This window comes from Vollenhovia emeryi, unplaced genomic scaffold (genome assembly GCF_000949405.1).
Source record: "Vollenhovia emeryi isolate VEMERY1.0 unplaced genomic scaffold, V.emery_V1.0 DF939203.1, whole genome shotgun sequence".
Taxonomy (NCBI): Eukaryota; Metazoa; Arthropoda; class Insecta; order Hymenoptera; family Formicidae; genus Vollenhovia; species Vollenhovia emeryi.
In genome coordinates, this window is record NW_011967163.1 from 427,986 (window position 1) to 445,653 (window position 17,668).

Consider the following 17,668-nt stretch of genomic DNA (forward strand, 5'->3'; position numbering starts at 1 on the left):
CTCCCACCCCCCCCTCTCGCGGTCGCGGTTGCCTCCTCCCCTCGTCGCCCTCCCCACTCCCCGTCAGTATGGCGCCCGCGTTCAAATTTAACGGTCGGAAGTAAAGGATACTCCCGTTGCGTTGCAGAAAGTCACCGAGGGTCGTTCCGCGCATTCGTTCGGTGTCCTTGCCAAAGGGTGGTGTTCTCCCGGTGGTGCGAGCTCGTGCTCTCCGGAATCCGAAGCGTGAGTTGGAGATCCGTCGGGCGCGCCAGGAACAATGGAGTCCTTCGTCCAGGTAAGGGGCACCTTTTTGTTTTCTTTCAGCCTCGTCCCCCGTGGAGACGCCTGGCCCCGCGTTGTACGGCGTATACACACTGGCACGTACCGTGCGACTCACGGGCTGTATTTGTGATCTCCCGTACCCCGGCCGTTTCGTGTCACCATTGTCGTTTGTCTGCCTCCGGAATGGGAAGGCCTCTCGTATCGCTTTTGAGGGAGAGACGACGAGATCGTTGAATTTCTTGAGGCCGTTCTCGTTGGATCTGTAATCTTTTAACGTTGCCTTTTGCGCGATGCCATCGCGGTGTCTCGTGATAATGTGGATTGCGCGAGGGGTGCTGGACTAGGCGGATTTAGCTTCGGCGACTGACGATCGGGAGTCCTGGCACAAACAAGCCTGTTAAAAATATTAATATAATTATGTAAATTAACAATTTATATTATAATGCATACATAACTCATTTGTTATATTTATGTCATAATTTATGTAGTGATATAAGTTACTAGTTGTTAACTTTTGCTGCATTACACTTTGTATTGGCAAACAGCGTATGTTGGAACGAGCTAAAGTAAGGAGGGAAAAGTTGGACGAGAAACTGACCAACGCAGGACACGACGTTCAGAGAAGACCGAGCCCTTTGAGAAACGCGAACGCCTTGCTAGAACAAGCTACAGGTAATGCAGCTTTCAGACAAATTTACTTTATGATTGTGATACGTTAACACAGTTACAGTTAGAAGCATATTAAGATAAATTGCGAGAACAAAATGCGTAGCTTTTGGCTCCTTTGTTTTATTAAAAGAAACATTTCATCCAGCAGCAGCCAGCGAGAATCTAGCCAAGTCGCCGGTCAAAGCGGCCGCAGTCAGCGCACTCCCTGCCAAGTCCCCTCGCAAGTCTCCCGTGTCCAAGAACGTCGCTGTTAACAACGAACAGGACAATAAGGAGAACGGGAAATGTGAAACTAGTAACGCGCGAGCCAAGTTGCAGAGACTTGGAAAATTATATTCTGGTAAGCGGTATTTAAAAATAAGCCGGGAGTACTGGACGTTGTATTGAGTGTTGAGTTAAAGCCCCGGCTCTCTCGGTGAAGTGGCAGACCGGGCTCATTGAATATCACTCTGAATCTCTCCGCTTGGATACTCCCACACGACCCGTGTGGGAGTATCTCCCCCACGCCGGTTGCCTCAAAACTTGTTTCTAACACTGACACATGAGTATGTTTATGCCTAACACATGCAGAATGTATGTGTATAGTGTGCATGAAGCCTATCACACAATGCCAGGCAACAGGCAATAGGAACAGGGAATAGAATTTTTGACGCGTTGGATTCGTCGAAAATTTTCTTCCAACCAATCCAACGCGTCAGAAATTCTATTCCCTGTTCCTGTTGCCTGTTGCCTGACATTGTGTGATAGGCTTGAATGTACTACGTTTTAGGGTTACTAGTTCTTTTAAGGGACTATGTAACTTGTATGAGAAGACTTTTACTATTGTGTTGAAAATATTAGACTGAATATAAATACTAGAAAGTTTTTTAAAGAACGTGTATTCGAGCTTATATTGAATAAGTCAGTTATTTTAAGTATCCACGGAAGAGAGAATTAATATGTAACTTCTTTTACAGAGGATAACAATCTCGGTTTGAGTTCACCCATACACAGGACTGAGGAGAAATTTAGCGCGGAAGAGAGTAATGCGGAGTGCAAATCAATCAAGAAGGGTGCTAGACTCAACAGATTTGTGGCTTTGGCCTCGAATATTAACAGTTGGGAGGATGATTTATCTCATCCTAGTTCAAAGGTATTTCCTGACACTTAAAGTCCTTGTTCACAAAATGACGCATTATTTGATCTGCAAATCCGATTATAATGCACGATTACGTTGTAGATTAAGGCGGAAACCAGTAAAGCCGAAAAGATACAAGCAAAATTTAACGAGCAGGTTAAAAGTGGATTGGAGTCGCAGCCAAGCACGAGTGAAAGTAAGAAATGGGTTACCATCAACAATGGGAGAAGAAGCAAAGATCCAAGTCCAGTTAAACAACTAAAATGGGACAAGACCACGTTAGAAAATTTGGTAAAATATATGCTGATTTTATTCTTAAAACGAATAAAAGACTAAAGCTTCATAAGACTTTACACGTTGTACTACATAGTTGTAAAGATGCTTAGATATGATACGAGTTTTTCTTATCGCTATCTTTTCATTATTTGTCCTCTTGTATGTCTCTGGAAGAAAGGAAGTAACGATTGAACAATTATATTTGGATAGTAAAAAATATTTACAGGAAGCTCAAGGCTTTAGTCGTACAAAAAGCAATTCTCGTCTTGTGTATGACTATAAGCATTGTTCCCAGGAATCGAACGGCGTCACAAGTCATTTATCACCTAACAAGTTCACGAGCTCTGCTCGTCAGCAGATGGAAAAGAAACGAATTTCGCCTGGTAGGTCCGACGGTTCACCAAGAAGCAAGAAAGCAGATGGTGATGTTAACGTGACCGCGAGTCCGTCTAACTCTTCTAGAACCAACGACAGTAAAGTTTCTAGCACTCCCGAAAAGTTTGTTAAAAGCGCGAATACTACTAGCAGTTCTCGATTACCGTCGAGAACATTATTTAGCGGCTCGCCAAAGACTTTGATTCAACCGTCAGGTTCGGTATTGAGTAAAGCATCGATGTTTGAAGCTAAAAACACAGAGTCAAAGGCGAAAGATCCTGCTCAGATGACGCTCGCCGAAAGAATGGCGTTATTCGAGCGAAATAAAGGGGAAGCGTTGATACCCAAAGCGCCGCTTACAATGTCGATACCGCCTAAGAAGCTGCAGGAAAAGGATAAGCAATCTAATGCAGGTTCGTACAATTTGTAATTGTAAAAATATTCGTTCTATATATAATTTCTCTAACAATATAGTAATAATATTTCACCATATCCAGATTTATCTCCGATGAACAGTCGAAACGCTGACGGCCCGAGCAAAACGGTTTTCGAACAACGTGCGATGTTCGAACAAGGCAACAATAGAAACAGAGTAGAAGAAATGGAAAATCGTATTTTACAAGCTACGCACGCCGAGAGACAGCGTGAATTAAGCATGTTACGTTCGCGATTTAATGCTAATAAGGAGGTTGCCCGCACTGCCGCTGGATCTTGTGTCCGGACAAGCGAAAGCAGCGAAGGAGGTGGCAAACCATCGTCGCCGAAGAATTCGCCTGTTTGCCAGGTGAAACCGACTCCCGCTCCTGTAAGATCAAGTTACTTTGTGCTTAGAAGAACAGCGCAAACTTTGTCATGACATAATGACATTATATATTTTATTTATTGACTGTAGGACCATATTGCTCCGCCTCCACCGCCTCCCTTACCGCATCCAGAGATTATATCGTATCACAGTAAATCTTCTCCTGTGAAAAGACAAGGTACATAAAAACAGGACATTTGTTTTCCACGGTTCTTCTGTTATAATACAGCGACAAATTTTTTTCTCTTTCATTAGTTGCTGGAAGCCCACCCAAGGTCCCACATTTAAATGCAACATCCGACATCAAGCGTATCCGCGTGTGCCCTCCGAAACCAGGAGCCCTGTATCCGAATCTGTCCGAGATTGAAAATACAGAAAGCGACAGCGACTCAGAATACACTGTTGACAGTACCGAACCTGTAACAGCTACACTCGATGAGAAAACTGAAACGGAAACCGAGACGGCCTCTGAAGATGACTATTATATTCGAGTAAAATAAATAATTACAACTAAAAATATGTATATATGTGTACACGTGTGTATGTAAAGAAGTAATGTATTCTTCAATTTTCACATTGGTTTCAACTTTTTGCAGCATGATGAAACTGACCAGGAAACTGAAAGTGATCAGGAAAGCGTACAAAATTCATCTTTTGGACGGACGAGTTTTGGACGCAGTATCTTGCAGGAATTCGATGAACGCTCGTTGTTCAACAAAAAGGTATACAATAATAGCATTGTGATATTATAGATTGTTAAATACACGTTAGATACATTTGTTTTCTTCTAACATTGCATTTGCAGAGATGCATAGAACCAGATCCAGATAGCACTACATCAGACATTTCAGTACTCGATGAAATGGAACAATATTTGGACGAGTGTCTTGATGAAGAATTGGGCGAAGTGAGAGAGGAAGGTCCAACACCGCCTAAAGTAAATAAAGGTGGCGAATATCTGTCGACGAGGGACAATTCCAAATACTGTCAATCGTACGTTCGTTTTTTTTTTAAATATTTTTCTCTTAACTTTCTAGAAACTATTCTTAATTTCGCAGATATCGGTCGCCTTTGAAAGATTCACATAAACTAGAGGACGGTGGCAAGCGCGTACCATTAGTACGCACTGTTAGTGCATACAGACGGCAACAATCTCAAGTGAGTTGTTCAGTATCTTAATTGCTACGGACAAGAACCATAACGTTATTATAATTTCAGTTGGCTAAAAATAATCCAGTTGCGAGATACGAAATGGGATCGAATTCAGTTTCCGAGAGATATGCGAAGAAACGCGAGGACGAATCTGTATTGGTGGAGAATAAAGTGAAGAAGTTATTGGACGAAGTTGGAACACAACAGAAGAAGATAGAAGAGGCCAGCAAAGCATTAAATTTATGCCATTCTACTGTCGAATTCAACGGCTCCAGTGAGCACGTCGGAGGCGAATGGGCTCTGCTCGTTGCTAGTAATATTTATTTTTATATTACATGCGTTTTGCACATAAGCCAGATATTAAAATTGAGTATTCATGTTAATGTGCACAAAATTTAAATGTTAATAAAACTCCTTTTTCTGCTCAGCTCATAAACGCCAAGCTGCATTGAATGAAGTGCAAAGACTCAAACGAGAAGGCACGCTGATACCTGTTAAGGCAGGCTCACCGGAAGTGGAGGGGAATGGGTCATTAACCATTTCTGCTATTACATTACCACTGAAACAAGAATATTTCCGAAGCATGGGCATGAGTAAGTGTAACGTCAAGTTCTATGTTACTTGTTCTTACAAAATTGTATTAAAATAATCTTGCAAATTGTTGCAGACACGTATCTCCATTGCGTCTGCTTGATGTATTACTTAGGAGACGTGGTCGCCACCCAAGCAGCGACTGCTGAACCAGGCGATTCTTGTATTCGCTTTACTTCAATGTTGAAACTTGATAATTTACACAGTGATTTCGAGATTGTTGTTGAAGTATATACCTTCCAGACGCAACCGAAATATTTGCCACATGAAAAGAAATATCATATCAGTCATACCGCGAAAGTAAGTTTAGAAGCAAAGTTCTCTCAGCCTTTTTAGAGCCTAAAAGAATATAAAGTATCCTACAAAAATACGCAATACTAGATCAGATTTAATGTTAGAATCCATTTGCAGTCTGTCAATAAGACACCAAAGAAAAAGAATCAGTTTGTAATGCCGGATATACAAAGCCCAGCAGGTCCAAATGCAATCAGATCACCTGCTTTCGAATTATCTGGAACTGCAACTGTTACTCTGGGTGACATAAATCGCGAACAATTTACTCTGCTAGAAGTACGTATTAATTCTCTAGTATGACGAAGATTCGCAATGCTAACGTGCATATAATTATATCTCGCGTGTATAATGTGCATTTTTCGTTTAGGCCTCGTCGCATTCTCCTCTGGAAGGACACCTGCGAATGCGTATATCGCGTAAGCTCTCTGTATCGGTGGAATATCGCGGATTTTTGACTCTCTACGAAGATATTACAAACTTGGGTGCTTGGCGCCGAAGATGGTGCTGGCTTAAAGACGCTAAGCTATACTGTTGGGTGCATCCCGAGGACGAGCACAAGAAGAATCCAATAAGCTGTCTCAACTTGGAGGGTAAAACTTTACCTTTCAATTGTCATAATTTCTACACATTTCTATGCCGATTATTATTGATTTAATCTCTATGGTATCGCGATTACAGATGCAACTACAAAGCAGGTGCGATTTATAAACATGGAAAAATGTGCTCGTCCCTACACATTTTTAGTTGAGATATCGAGACAGGCGCAACCTGGAGACACTGATAATCTTATTACGAAGACAGATGGAAAGAAAACTACAACAAGGTACGTATCTTTGCCTTTCGGTTCTGTCGTTAGTACAGGATATGTTTGAGCTAGAATACACTTTTTCCTAACCTTGTGTTTGCAGCCACAAGTTATTAGCTGACTCGAAAGAAGAGGGATTACAATGGATATCGAAACTGAATAAAACTCTAAGCTTAATAAGAGCTTGGGGATCATCCAGAAGTTCAGTTTACTAAAGCTGAAATCAACTTTAAATTCATTAAGTTCAAGCAACGTATTCGTGTACGTTTAGATTGATATGTGATAGGAGACACGCATATGCATCAACACGTAATGCATCGCTCATCGTAATGTAGGATAAAATACTTCGTTTAAAACTTTGAAAAAAAAAAACAATCGATTTCGCTTTATTAAAATATACGCTACTAATGCTGCTTGCATCTAATCGATATATAAATGATGCACTGTAAGAAAAACGTAATGTACTGATATTTATGTATATACACATAAACAATGCAAGTATTTCATATATAAGAAAGTAGCGAATGCACTACGTTTGGCCGCGTCCAAATCTTTCGTCAGCAATACCTTTAATATTATTTGTGTTGCAAATAATTAATTAATTGTTTTATTATGAACATTCGAGTGAATTAATTTGGATTTTAATCGTTGACAATCTATAAAACATTTAATTAAACTTCAATAGTCATTTTGAAAATCAAAATTGCAAGTTTTCATGAAGTCCACCCGCTCAATACCTTTACGGAAATATTTAATATATATATAGGTATATGTATTAACTATTCCGTACACATTCCTCAGATCTTCTAAAACTGTGCAGTCTATTTAGAAGAAAAGGATTAATGACACTTGTAGGGATTTTTGATTTTGTTGTGAACGTACTACGATATTGTTCAATCGCACAGTTGCGCAATACCGAATACTCTACTATTCACATCATGTTTAATTACAATGGATTTTTCAAGCACTTGATCACTTCGAAATAGCTGCCATGAATTTCAAAGCTAGATATTATTTCGCTATAGTACACATTGGAGAAATTGTACATAGGCTAAGCGTAGGAAATTAGTATTTACTAATGTAATTAAGAGATTTTATATGTAAAATCACGAGCTTATATATTAACATTAACCATATTAACATTATTAATAATTATATACAATAATGTTTCATTATTATTACATTAAAGTCGATGCGCTAACTGATGTTTTTTTAAACGTAAGTATAAATGATTAATCTACTTTTTTATAATGAATTAAATGTCTGTTTGTATCGTGAAAACCGCTTCTTGTTCTCATCCCAGACCCATTGTAAATGATCTAGATTCTTTTTTGCATCAAATTTCAGGATAGAAATCTGTTTATAATCTTCTATTCCGTATGCCACGTATTCCGATGTACATGTGTGTATATATATTTTTGAATATGTGTTTCGTCAAACATTTTTAATATATAAAATACATCGTAAAAACGCGGGATACGTATAAAGGGAATTTTATCCTGAATTCCGACATAGCTCGTAGATCATCTAAGGTAGATTAAGCTTATTATACAGTTTATAAAAACATTACGTATTTCGTATAATTACGGTAAGAGACGTCCAATGTACACTCCTTTTACACGGTCTGTAATTTATATGAGAATGAGACTACTATTAGAAATTTCGTATATTGCGTAATATGAAAAACAAGTGGGAACTTAAGATGTGCACACACATGTATATTAGAATACGTAAAAGTACATGGCATGAGACATATAAATTTCGGACGTGAACTGCAGATCCTTTAAAGCGAGCTTCATTGATTGTATAGAAATCACGGTGTACCTGGATAAACAGTCACAGGAAGATTTCAGTAAGTATACAAGTTTATTTGCACGAATTGTCTTCTGTTATAGATACATATAGATACGTGTAAAAAAAAAAGAAGTTGCGCCGGTAAGAAACGCAGGTACCGCGGCGCTCAAATGAGTGCTGCATCGTCGCCTCGCTGGTGGCAGATATAGAGTTGTAAACGAAAGACGTCCCCGTTCAAAGTGTCCGCTGGCAGTTTCGGGAAACCGAATGATATACGTATCGCCGATTTTGCGAGTAAGCTAACGCGTTTCACTCGCAGGAGACACGAATACGCGGCCCGTTAATCGCGATGTCGCGCGATATTCGCGAACACTCTTCACGCGAGAGATGCACCGGAGAGAAAAAGTGACGTTGAGCAAAATAATTTCGTTAGTTATCCCCGTGATATTTTATATATATTATTCGCGGAATACGCGCTGCTCCATCCGAAGAATCACTCTTGGTCTTAAGCGAGCGAGGACTATGCGAAATATTGATGAATTTAGTCAAATCGTGCGACCGCCGCGTTGTTGATTTTAAGAAATGTAAAAGTGTATGTCTCCCATGTCTCTTCGCAGGATCGCGAAACTCGCGGAGAGACGAGGATCGGCCAGGGAGGAATGGAATCGCGGGGGAATCTCGATCGAGCCAGCGATCGCGACGTCCCAGCCCGTTCGCATCGGTGAATCGCGTGCCTCGCAGTGTCATACAATTAGAAGTATCCTAATTCGCGCGTAATTACACGAGCGTGTGTACGTCAACGACCTAAGATGATGTAACTTCCTCGGAACCCGTTTACTTTGCGAGATTGATAGTCGGATGGAATCCGTTCTCATCCGCGGTGTAGTCGACCCTGCAATTGTAGAGAAGGGTTGTTAAGATTAACCACAGTCCGAATATTATGTACGATGCGAGCACAACCAGTTTCCACGCAAGACGATCTTTCGAACCTGTGATCATGTTTGTGACCCTAAAGATCACCGCAGGCGACCCGTAATTCGTGTCAGAGTTCAGGATGGAATTCAATTTACGACCGTACCCCAGTAAACCCCCCATACACACACACACACAACTAGCAGTTACGTAACGTCAATACTATAATTTCCCACAACAATATAAGCATGACATATGTTGTACATAATAGTTACATTGAGTAGGAAAGTATAATATTGATGTTACGCAACTGTTGATGTTACTGGAACGTACCGTGCAATACGAGGGGCGCTTGAAAAATCGAATACAAAATAAATGCGCATTTGTAACAAAATACGCGACACAAATGTTACAAGAAATGTATATAAAAATGTCGAATTTTAATTTCAATATGAATTTGACGTGAATAGCAGATTTAATTCGAGTTTTTAACGATTGAATGAAATATTTATGGAAAATATTCTAGAATGACCTGAGTGGACCAGAGAGTAGACGTTTTATCTGAGAAGTCATCTCTGATTTGAAAGAGTCAGAATACGCACGTGTGTATGATAGAATACGCGACATACGTATTAAAAAACGCACAGAATATAAGACGAGAAGTAGAATTCCATCGAATTACGGGTCGTTTAAAATGTTCCCTGCGGCAATCTCGCGTACCTATACGTGTGTCCGTCCGGCGCGATGAAGCTGAAGCTGCCAACGACAGTCATGGACTCGTTATCGGTGCCCTCGTTCTTCAGCTCCGCCGTCTCCTCCCTCTTCTGGCCGTCGCTCTGCTCATAACTGAAGTGGTATCCACCTACCCCTATGTTGTTCGACTCCTCCTGCTTCACGATGGTGATGTCGTTCGGATTGCCTTGCGGCGCCGCGAGAACGCCGGCCGTGAGCGCCAGGATAACGAACACCTGCGTGACGAAGAGAGGAAAATCATTTTCGTTAAGGGAAAAAAAGAGGCCAAGAACGTATCGTCCCTTACGGGAAAAGTAGCGAAATTATGATTTCTAATGAAAGAAAATTAAATTTCTAATGATTCAATTACTGATGTACAGTAATTTTCTAGTAATTATTCCGTTACTCTTCCGTAAGGGGTCGCGTCAATCTCTGTTCATTCAATTAATCTAATTGATAGGTATATGAGTTCACGTTTTAAATTACAACTATTGGGCTATCAACATCTTGCTCGAACCTAAAGGCGCTCTCTCGTTTGTTTAATCTAATTGAATTCAAATGCGCATCTTTTCACTACGACCGTACACATTTGAATTTGTTTCGCAATAGTCTAAACATTTTCTCCAAATGTGCTATTGACGATGGGTCACCGCGAGGATTAAAATTCAATCGTTTCCCGGAACCTGATCCTTCGACGGCCACTCTTGGATTAGCGCGTTACGAAAGATCGAGATATGTCGTTTACGCGGCAAGTAGGATGTCGCAGACTTTAATTTCAATCAGTCCAGAAACGGCGACTCGTTAATCGGATTATCGTGTCATCCTGCGGTTCTTTTTTCTTCGAGAGTTACGTAATATCGCAAAACGAAAGTTTCTCGCGAACTGGACCGAGCAAACACAAATTCTACGGACCACTTAAACTCGACTCGAATTTCTAGGACATCGATTCGAGATCCGTTCAATTGATACTCGAACATTGGAAGATCGTCGGACTTCCCTCTGGAAATAGAGAAGTAACGAGGGATAAGCGTTGCACTCTCTAAAAATCACTCAATGAGTTATCATTGACAGCAGCGAATAGTCACCGATTTACAGTTAGAATTATAAGTGTAACACTGCGATTTTCAGTGGTATACTTGTAACTGCAAATCAGTGACCATTCACTGTTTTCAGTGATAATCCGCCGATTGACTTTTAGAGAGTACTCCAAATCGATCATCGAAATCGCAGCCGGTCCGCGAACGTTCCTGCTCTCCCACGGCTATCACGTCGCGAACGAGTGTGCGTAATCTCACGCGCGCACAAATGTCACAGATCCTCTTCACTTTCACTGTTGCGCAAAAATTGGCTGACCACGTCGGTTTCGGGGGACCCGGTCCCCCCCCGAAAAAAGAAAAGAAACAGCGGTAACCCCCCACGATTCGGTCCCCCCGGAGGGGCCTAAAGAAGAGCGATCGTGCCGACGAGTATCCTGAAGAGTATCTCGAGTACGCGTATCTCTCCGTTCCAGATAAAAACAGCCACCCACCGTCTTCATCGCGCCAGGATCTGTCTCGTGGTCGAACGATATGCGAACGATCCCGGAGGCGGCCCTTCGTCCTTAAACGACGACCGTTACGTAGATACCGGGGATTTCTCGGTGCATCTGCCTTTATATAGACGGAAAATCGCGGTGCCGCGTTGCACATCCCCCCACCTGCAGCACGTGCAACAGCAACAGCCCCCGACGGATTCGCGGATGAGTCTCTCCCGCGGCAGGAGGCAGGATGCATCCGCGATCCGACGACGCGGTCGCCCGTTAGACGTGGGCCACCTTGCTTTCCATCGTCGTGCGAACGCACGATGAGCTAAGTTTCGCTGCAGGAGCCCCGGCTTTGTGAAAGATCAAAGACGCGCCGAAATTTGGAAAATTTCATAGCTTTCGAAAGGGGGGGGGGGGATCCGGAAATAACATCTTTTCTAAAATGCATAATCGCTTCATCGCACGTGCAGGTTTTTTCGTACAGCTCTGTTAACTTTTTATCCTAGCTCCGTATTAGAAGTTAATATATAATAGAATAATTCTCTTCACAACGGCATTGTGTAGAGGGTAGTCCCCTATTATGAGACAGTTTCCTAATATGGCAGCGATTTTATGAATCTACTGCGGGGTTTCTGCTAAATTAACAGGCATCGTCTGTTGGTTCCACCATGAATTTATTGCCTTTGAGATCTGTCTGGTGGAAAATTCACTGCGAAAAAAAGATTGTGATTGAATTTGGACGTTGAAAACCTGCTATCTCATATTAGAAGCCTATCTTATAACAGGGAAACTTTCCTCTGTATGTATATTCCGTAGATTTCCACATTATTTGAATAGAAATGCAATCAGAAATTTTTCATATAATTCGTAATTAAATTACAATTCGCTAATTTTACATTTATGCAGGTACAGGCAATTAACCAATTATTACGTAGTCAGCTTTATTTAATTACATTTAGCTATTTAACCGCTGGGCGGTTTCGTGAAAAATACGATGTAGCTTTCTGCCTCTCGCAAATTCGCGATATCATTGCATCGCGCCTGTTCCACCGCGGCTCGCGTTAATCGGTCCCCGAGACGTAAACGCATAAATGCAAATTTCATTATAATTGGCAGCTGTAATTTGCAGTAGAGTTGACAGTGACGAGTGGCGGAATAACGGCGGCTCCCTCTCGCCGTTAACGGCGCTCGTAATCGCTACCGAGAATCCCGATACACCGCGTGCCGATCGTAAGATTATAAATAAACCAAACAAATGCGATTTAAAATAATGAGCCCATTATGTAAGCCATTAATTTTCCACGCGCAAATATAAAGAAAAAAAAAATGCCATTTACTAAGCGCGCTTGCTATACGAGGACGGCGAAGGCGTGACGGAACGTAACGACGTTCCTCTGCCTCGTCTCACGGCATTAATGATATTTACCGACGCAATGAGTTATCACGCGACGTTCGCGCGTTTTTACGTGCGCGCCGCTAATACGCGCGCGCGGGCAACGGCGCGCACTTATATTTCGAATTAAGCCAGCGCCACACTATGCGCAATTCGCAATGCGCGTTTCGCGATTCGCAGAAATTCGGTGGACATTATCACTTGCCGCACTATTCGTGATTCGCAGTTTATCGTAAATTGTTATTTGTCGTTTTGGACTTGTATCAGAAGTCTACAATTAGATAAGTTTCTATATTAGTAAAAAGAAAAACCCGCTCGGCTAGTGAATCACTGTGAATGGCGAATCGATCAATTTTTCCTCCATATTGTTCACGAATGTACGAGTCACGAATTGCGCATAGTGTGACGCTAGCTTTGAGCCCGTATCAGAGGGTCGATTCTGTATTTTACAATATAGTGAAAATGCTAAAAGTGAGCGACTCTGTCTCTTTCTAAGGGGACAGTTGGAAAGAGACAAAGCTACTCACTTTTAGCATTTTCACTATAGTGTAAGATACAGAATTGACTGATGCGGATTGAGATTGGGATTAAATTGAAATCTGACCAATCGCGGTAAGGTTTACTAATCTCATGTTTAGTAACTTGTACTCTAATTGGTCAAACTTCAAACTAATCTCAATCTCAATCCGTAGTCTGATACGGGCTTTAGACGCATCGATGCGCCGCGGCGTCGCGCTGGTGCGCTCTTATGCGCGTTGCGCAACGCGTTCCTCTCATTCCGAGACGCACGCTCGCGCGCATCTACTCTACTCCGTTCGCTGTTCATTCAGGCGCGTCGCGAAATGACGCCTCGAAACGTTTTCCACGGAATCATTGCCAAGGGCGACGCGGGCCGCACAAAGGCGATTGTTCCCGTTCTCATATTACAATGCGACGGCTCGAATCGCCGCGGCGCGAGAAGCGCGTCTCGGCAGCGATTTTATGAATTGACCGCCGGTCGCGCGTTTTATCGTCAACTGCATAGTAATTTCAAACGTAATTTCAAACGTAAAGTAGCTTCCCTCGTCCGCACACGTGAGGACGTAACGGCGAGAGAGCGGGCGTCTTATATAAATTCAATAATTATACGCTCGCGCGCGATGGGTTTTCGTTCTCTTAATCTCTCGTCTCATCTCGCGGGCTCCGGGATCGGCGATGCCCCCGAAACTCTTTCGGCGATCGAAGAGATTCGCCTCCCGCGTTTATTATCTCGTCTCTCCTCCTCGCAGACGAGGAGCGCAACGCGAACAAGGCCACGGCCGTGCGCGGGACGCAGCGTCTACCTGGAGCCGCGATCCTCTTCGGCCCGAAAATGTGAAAGCGAAAACTCCCCGTGGCGCGGAATCCTGCGCCGCGCGGTACTTTACCGTAGGCGACGTTACATTACGCGCGGCCGAAACGTCCTTGGTCATTGTGACATTTGGTTTTCTCGAAGTCGTACGCGCACGCCGCGCCGGAGGAAAGTTGGTGACGTAACTACCGGTGACCTTGCCATTTCAGAAGATGCGACGGCGAGGCGCTCGGAGGAGGACGCCTCCGGCCACCGCGCGGTCTCATCTCTTTCCCGTTGATAAGTTTTTTTTCTTCCTCGCTCCTCTTCCTCCCTTGTTCTCTCTTTTCTTCTCGTTTAAAAAACAGAGAGAGAGAGAGAGAGAGAGCGCTCCGCAATGTCTAATCCTTGAATATCCCCAGATTTTGGGATATTGGCCAATATCGCCGTCATCGATGCCAGAAATATCTTGGACGTATTCTGTACGGGGGGAATTTTTGTATCGCCGCAGGTCGATTGTCGGCAGCACTGTGTGGTAGCGTCGGGGCTTCTCTCGTTACCGCGGGAAAATATCTCAGGAAGATAACAGAGGATATCGTAACAATTGAATGCATTACGATTGCACTCGCCCGAGGCGGGCGGCGTCGCTCCGACGACGGTGCGACGCGGCTTACCTGTCGCTCTCCGATGCAAAAAAGGTTTGGTTTGCCGCGCAGGTCTCCGACGTTCTAATGTCGAAACGGCTCCCATCTTTTCGTCTTTACGCTTTTTGTACGTGAGAAAGTCAGTGCTCGTCACGATTCGCGACCGTAAACGCAGACTCCGATGATTACACGTCGATTATGCAAAGATCACGAAGAAGATGAGTCTCTCTCTCTCTCTTTTCCTCTTTTGAAGTTCATTTACATACGGCGCGGTGAGAAATTGGCGATTATCAATTTCGAAAACTTGTCAGCTATCGTGTCACCGCGTAACAATCGCATCGTTATTGATTGTCCTTCGAGCCAGGCGCTTTCAATTTTCGGCACGACTCTCGCGAAGCGCTTTGAAAACCACGATTTCTCTATACGTCTATACGTCACTGTGTGTGTCGAGTAAATAATCGCGCGTACAAAAGGACACGCACGCATCCGGAGATGACTCTCGGAGAAATAAACGAACTTACAATGCGTGCTACGCGATATTGCCTGTACGACGAGCAACGCGCGTCTTCAGAGTACGCGGGGTATCTAATTGCATGCGCAAGCACAACAAGCTACTTAATTTAACTTTAGTAAGCAGTCTTATTTGATTTCTTGCATCATCACAAAGACGTTACACCTGTTAGGAGATGACTTGAGACCTCGCTACTTAATTAATCATCTGCCGAGGCTTTGCTTCATTAATGTCGTCATGGCACGCTTGTAATTAATCAAATAACACGAGAACTTTAATCCTTACATTCCTGGGGAACCGAAAAATTAATAAAAATCCGGGAAATCTACAGGAGAGTCAAATGTAAGTTGAAGAATGTTTCGCGTCGAGCCTAGGGCGGTATTCATAGTCAGATCTTATGTTCATGACCGTCTTAAGATCATCTTTAGATACTCTGTAGCCAATGAAATGTTCCATACAGCATCGTAAAGCCCGTATCAGACTACGGATTGAGATTGAGATTAGATTGAAATTTGACCAATCAGAGCAAAGTCAAGTTTTATGAATTTTACTCCGGCTGGTCAAATTTCAATCTAATCTCAATCTCAACCCAGAGTCTGATACGGGCTTTATATAATTATTGACGGTCTTGAATACAAGATCTGACTATGAATACCTAAATACGATAAAAATAAGGTCTGCGGGGATGACCAGGTGAAGATCGACACTTAAAAAAAAAGTGATGAAGGGAGAACTTCGCGTCACCGAGTCGCTCGCGAAAGATTAAGCTACAACGAGGTCTCGTTAACTTTAATAACGTATCGCGAGGCAGCGTGAGGAAGTGAAATAGTTACGAGCGACGTATTGAAATGTCAACTGAGAAGACGTCGCGATTTCCATAGAGAATGAATTTCACCCTCCTCTACGGGGGGGATTCATCGATGATGAATGATTTACGAGGAGGGCGGCGCGCAAATGTATGTTGCAAATCGCGCAATAAAAGACCTTTTCCGCCCCGGTCACAGGCATCACGCGTAGAGTTACAACCTGAAATTCCAAGTAAGGACGCGCGATGTTAAGTCCCAGGTAAATCTGCCTGTCGAAATGCCTATCGTAACGTCTATCGTGTACGCAACTGACAACGAGGCAGACTTCGCATCGTCTTCTAAGCCGTAAATTTGTGTCGTTGAAAGAAAACTTGTTAATTTTTCGTGAAAACGCGAAATTACCGAATTACATTTAAATCACGCGTGACTAATTGTAAGTAACGCATCGGTTCTCGATTTTCGATTCAGGAGCTGGTGAAACGCGGACGGGAGATTCGCGCTTAATTGCCGGTTGAACGCCCACCGCCCGAGGCGGGCCAATAAAAGTGCACGCGCGAATGCGTGAAGCCGTTTATCTTTAATGGATCATTGACATTTTGTCCCAATCTTCCAACAGCGCTTTTAACTTAACGCGCTAATGCAAGGTTACGACCGGGATTTATAGTCCCTTCTTATATTTCAGATCATCTTAAGTACACTCTTAATGCGTTTCAACCAAGCACAGAGCCGTAGTGGCCTCTTAAGACAACACTCAAGATGATTTTGAAATAAGAATCGACTATGAATACCGGCCTATGACACGAGATGCGTATTCAATAATAAAGGAGCGATACCGGTTGCGTGTGCGGATAAAGTTCTCGAGAGCAATTTAATGAAACAATTCAGAAGGAGAGAAGGAGAGCGAGAGAAAACGTGCGCGCGCGCGTGCGTGCGAAGGAGAGAGAGAGACGCGAGCTTGCAATGGTGAACCCGACTCCCAAGGACGTTGCAATAAGTACGCGGCGTTCGCGCGCACAGCCGCGCGTCTCGCGGTGAGACAAAGAAAAAAAAAGGAAGACTCGCGAAAGCGAGTAAATGTCAACGAGTTGACCAGTTCTCTCGTTCTCTCCTTCTCTTCTTAACTCGCTTCGTTCGTGCATCATCGGCGCGCTGGCAACATGCGCTCGCGGCAGATGCGACGCGATCTCCTCGCACGCACTCACGATATTTACTTGTATCGCATTGTGCTTTCGCCATTTCTTGCCAAACCTGCGACCACGTTTCTAGAATTTACTCAGTTTCGCAAAGACGCGGATTTTCCCGTGCAACTTACGTTACATAAATTCAATTTGTATATTTATTTTAATCTCGGCGGGAGGGGGGAGGGGAGGGGAGGGCCAATGCGAGCCAAACGCAGGTATTCGTGCGAAAATATCCAATGTGAAACTCAAATTCATTAATGCTCTAATCTTGTCGCCTATATCATGCTCTCCCACGTTCCTATCCTCTAAGTTAAATAAAGGCTTATATAAGACATGTTTTCTTAAAAAAAAAGTTTGATACAGAAAATTAAATTGTATATTGTACACTGAGAAAAATGTCCGATTAAATATAATCGGATAATCCAATTACATGATAACAAACGGATATGTCCGATTAAATTGTATATCCGATGAAAAATTTGATCGGTTTTTCAATCAAATTTCATCGGTAATTGCATT

The 17,668-nt window shown here is 42.9% G+C and overlaps 2 protein-coding genes across 7 annotated transcripts in view; one reads left to right on the top strand and one right to left on the bottom strand.

The window, feature by feature from the left end:
• LOC105561681 (actin-binding protein anillin) overlaps window positions 1-7,490 on the top strand; it is an 8,312-nt gene extending 822 nt beyond the window's left edge. Inside the window, exons 2-20 of one of the 5 annotated variants that reach the window (XM_012011879.1) lie at window positions 128-277; window positions 810-936; window positions 1,079-1,273; window positions 1,890-2,065; window positions 2,153-2,341; window positions 2,553-3,114; window positions 3,199-3,506; window positions 3,594-3,681; window positions 3,759-3,994; window positions 4,100-4,225; window positions 4,309-4,496; window positions 4,562-4,661; window positions 4,722-4,968; window positions 5,084-5,248; window positions 5,323-5,546; window positions 5,658-5,816; window positions 5,908-6,130; window positions 6,219-6,363; window positions 6,449-7,490. In XM_012011879.1, coding sequence (XP_011867269.1) covers window positions 260-277; window positions 810-936; window positions 1,079-1,273; window positions 1,890-2,065; window positions 2,153-2,341; window positions 2,553-3,114; window positions 3,199-3,506; window positions 3,594-3,681; window positions 3,759-3,994; window positions 4,100-4,225; window positions 4,309-4,496; window positions 4,562-4,661; window positions 4,722-4,968; window positions 5,084-5,248; window positions 5,323-5,546; window positions 5,658-5,816; window positions 5,908-6,130; window positions 6,219-6,363; window positions 6,449-6,560 — 3,588 coding nt within the window. In that variant the 5' untranslated portion in view covers window positions 128-259 and the 3' untranslated portion in view covers window positions 6,561-7,490. Of the gene's footprint in view, window positions 1-74; window positions 278-608; window positions 684-809; window positions 937-1,078; window positions 1,274-1,889; window positions 2,066-2,152; window positions 2,342-2,552; window positions 3,115-3,198; window positions 3,507-3,593; window positions 3,682-3,758; window positions 3,995-4,099; window positions 4,226-4,308; window positions 4,497-4,561; window positions 4,662-4,721; window positions 4,969-5,083; window positions 5,249-5,322; window positions 5,547-5,657; window positions 5,817-5,907; window positions 6,131-6,218; window positions 6,364-6,448 lie in introns of those variants that run through there. The other 4 variants (XM_012011878.1, XM_012011882.1, XM_012011880.1 and 1 more) reach the window with 4 other exon arrangements.
• A 702-nt stretch (window positions 7,491-8,192) lies between these two features.
• LOC105561685 (endocuticle structural glycoprotein ABD-5-like) overlaps window positions 8,193-17,668 on the bottom strand; it is a 27,318-nt gene continuing 17,842 nt past the window's right edge. Inside the window, exons 1-3 of one of the 2 annotated variants that reach the window (XM_012011887.1) lie at window positions 11,312-11,438; window positions 9,772-10,019; window positions 8,193-9,031 (exon numbers count right to left, since the gene is read on the bottom strand). In XM_012011887.1, coding sequence (XP_011867277.1) covers window positions 8,974-9,031; window positions 9,772-10,019; window positions 11,312-11,320 — 315 coding nt within the window. In that variant the 5' untranslated portion in view covers window positions 11,321-11,438 and the 3' untranslated portion in view covers window positions 8,193-8,973. Of the gene's footprint in view, window positions 9,032-9,771; window positions 10,020-11,311; window positions 11,439-17,668 lie in introns of those variants that run through there. The other variant, XM_012011886.1, reaches the window with a different exon arrangement.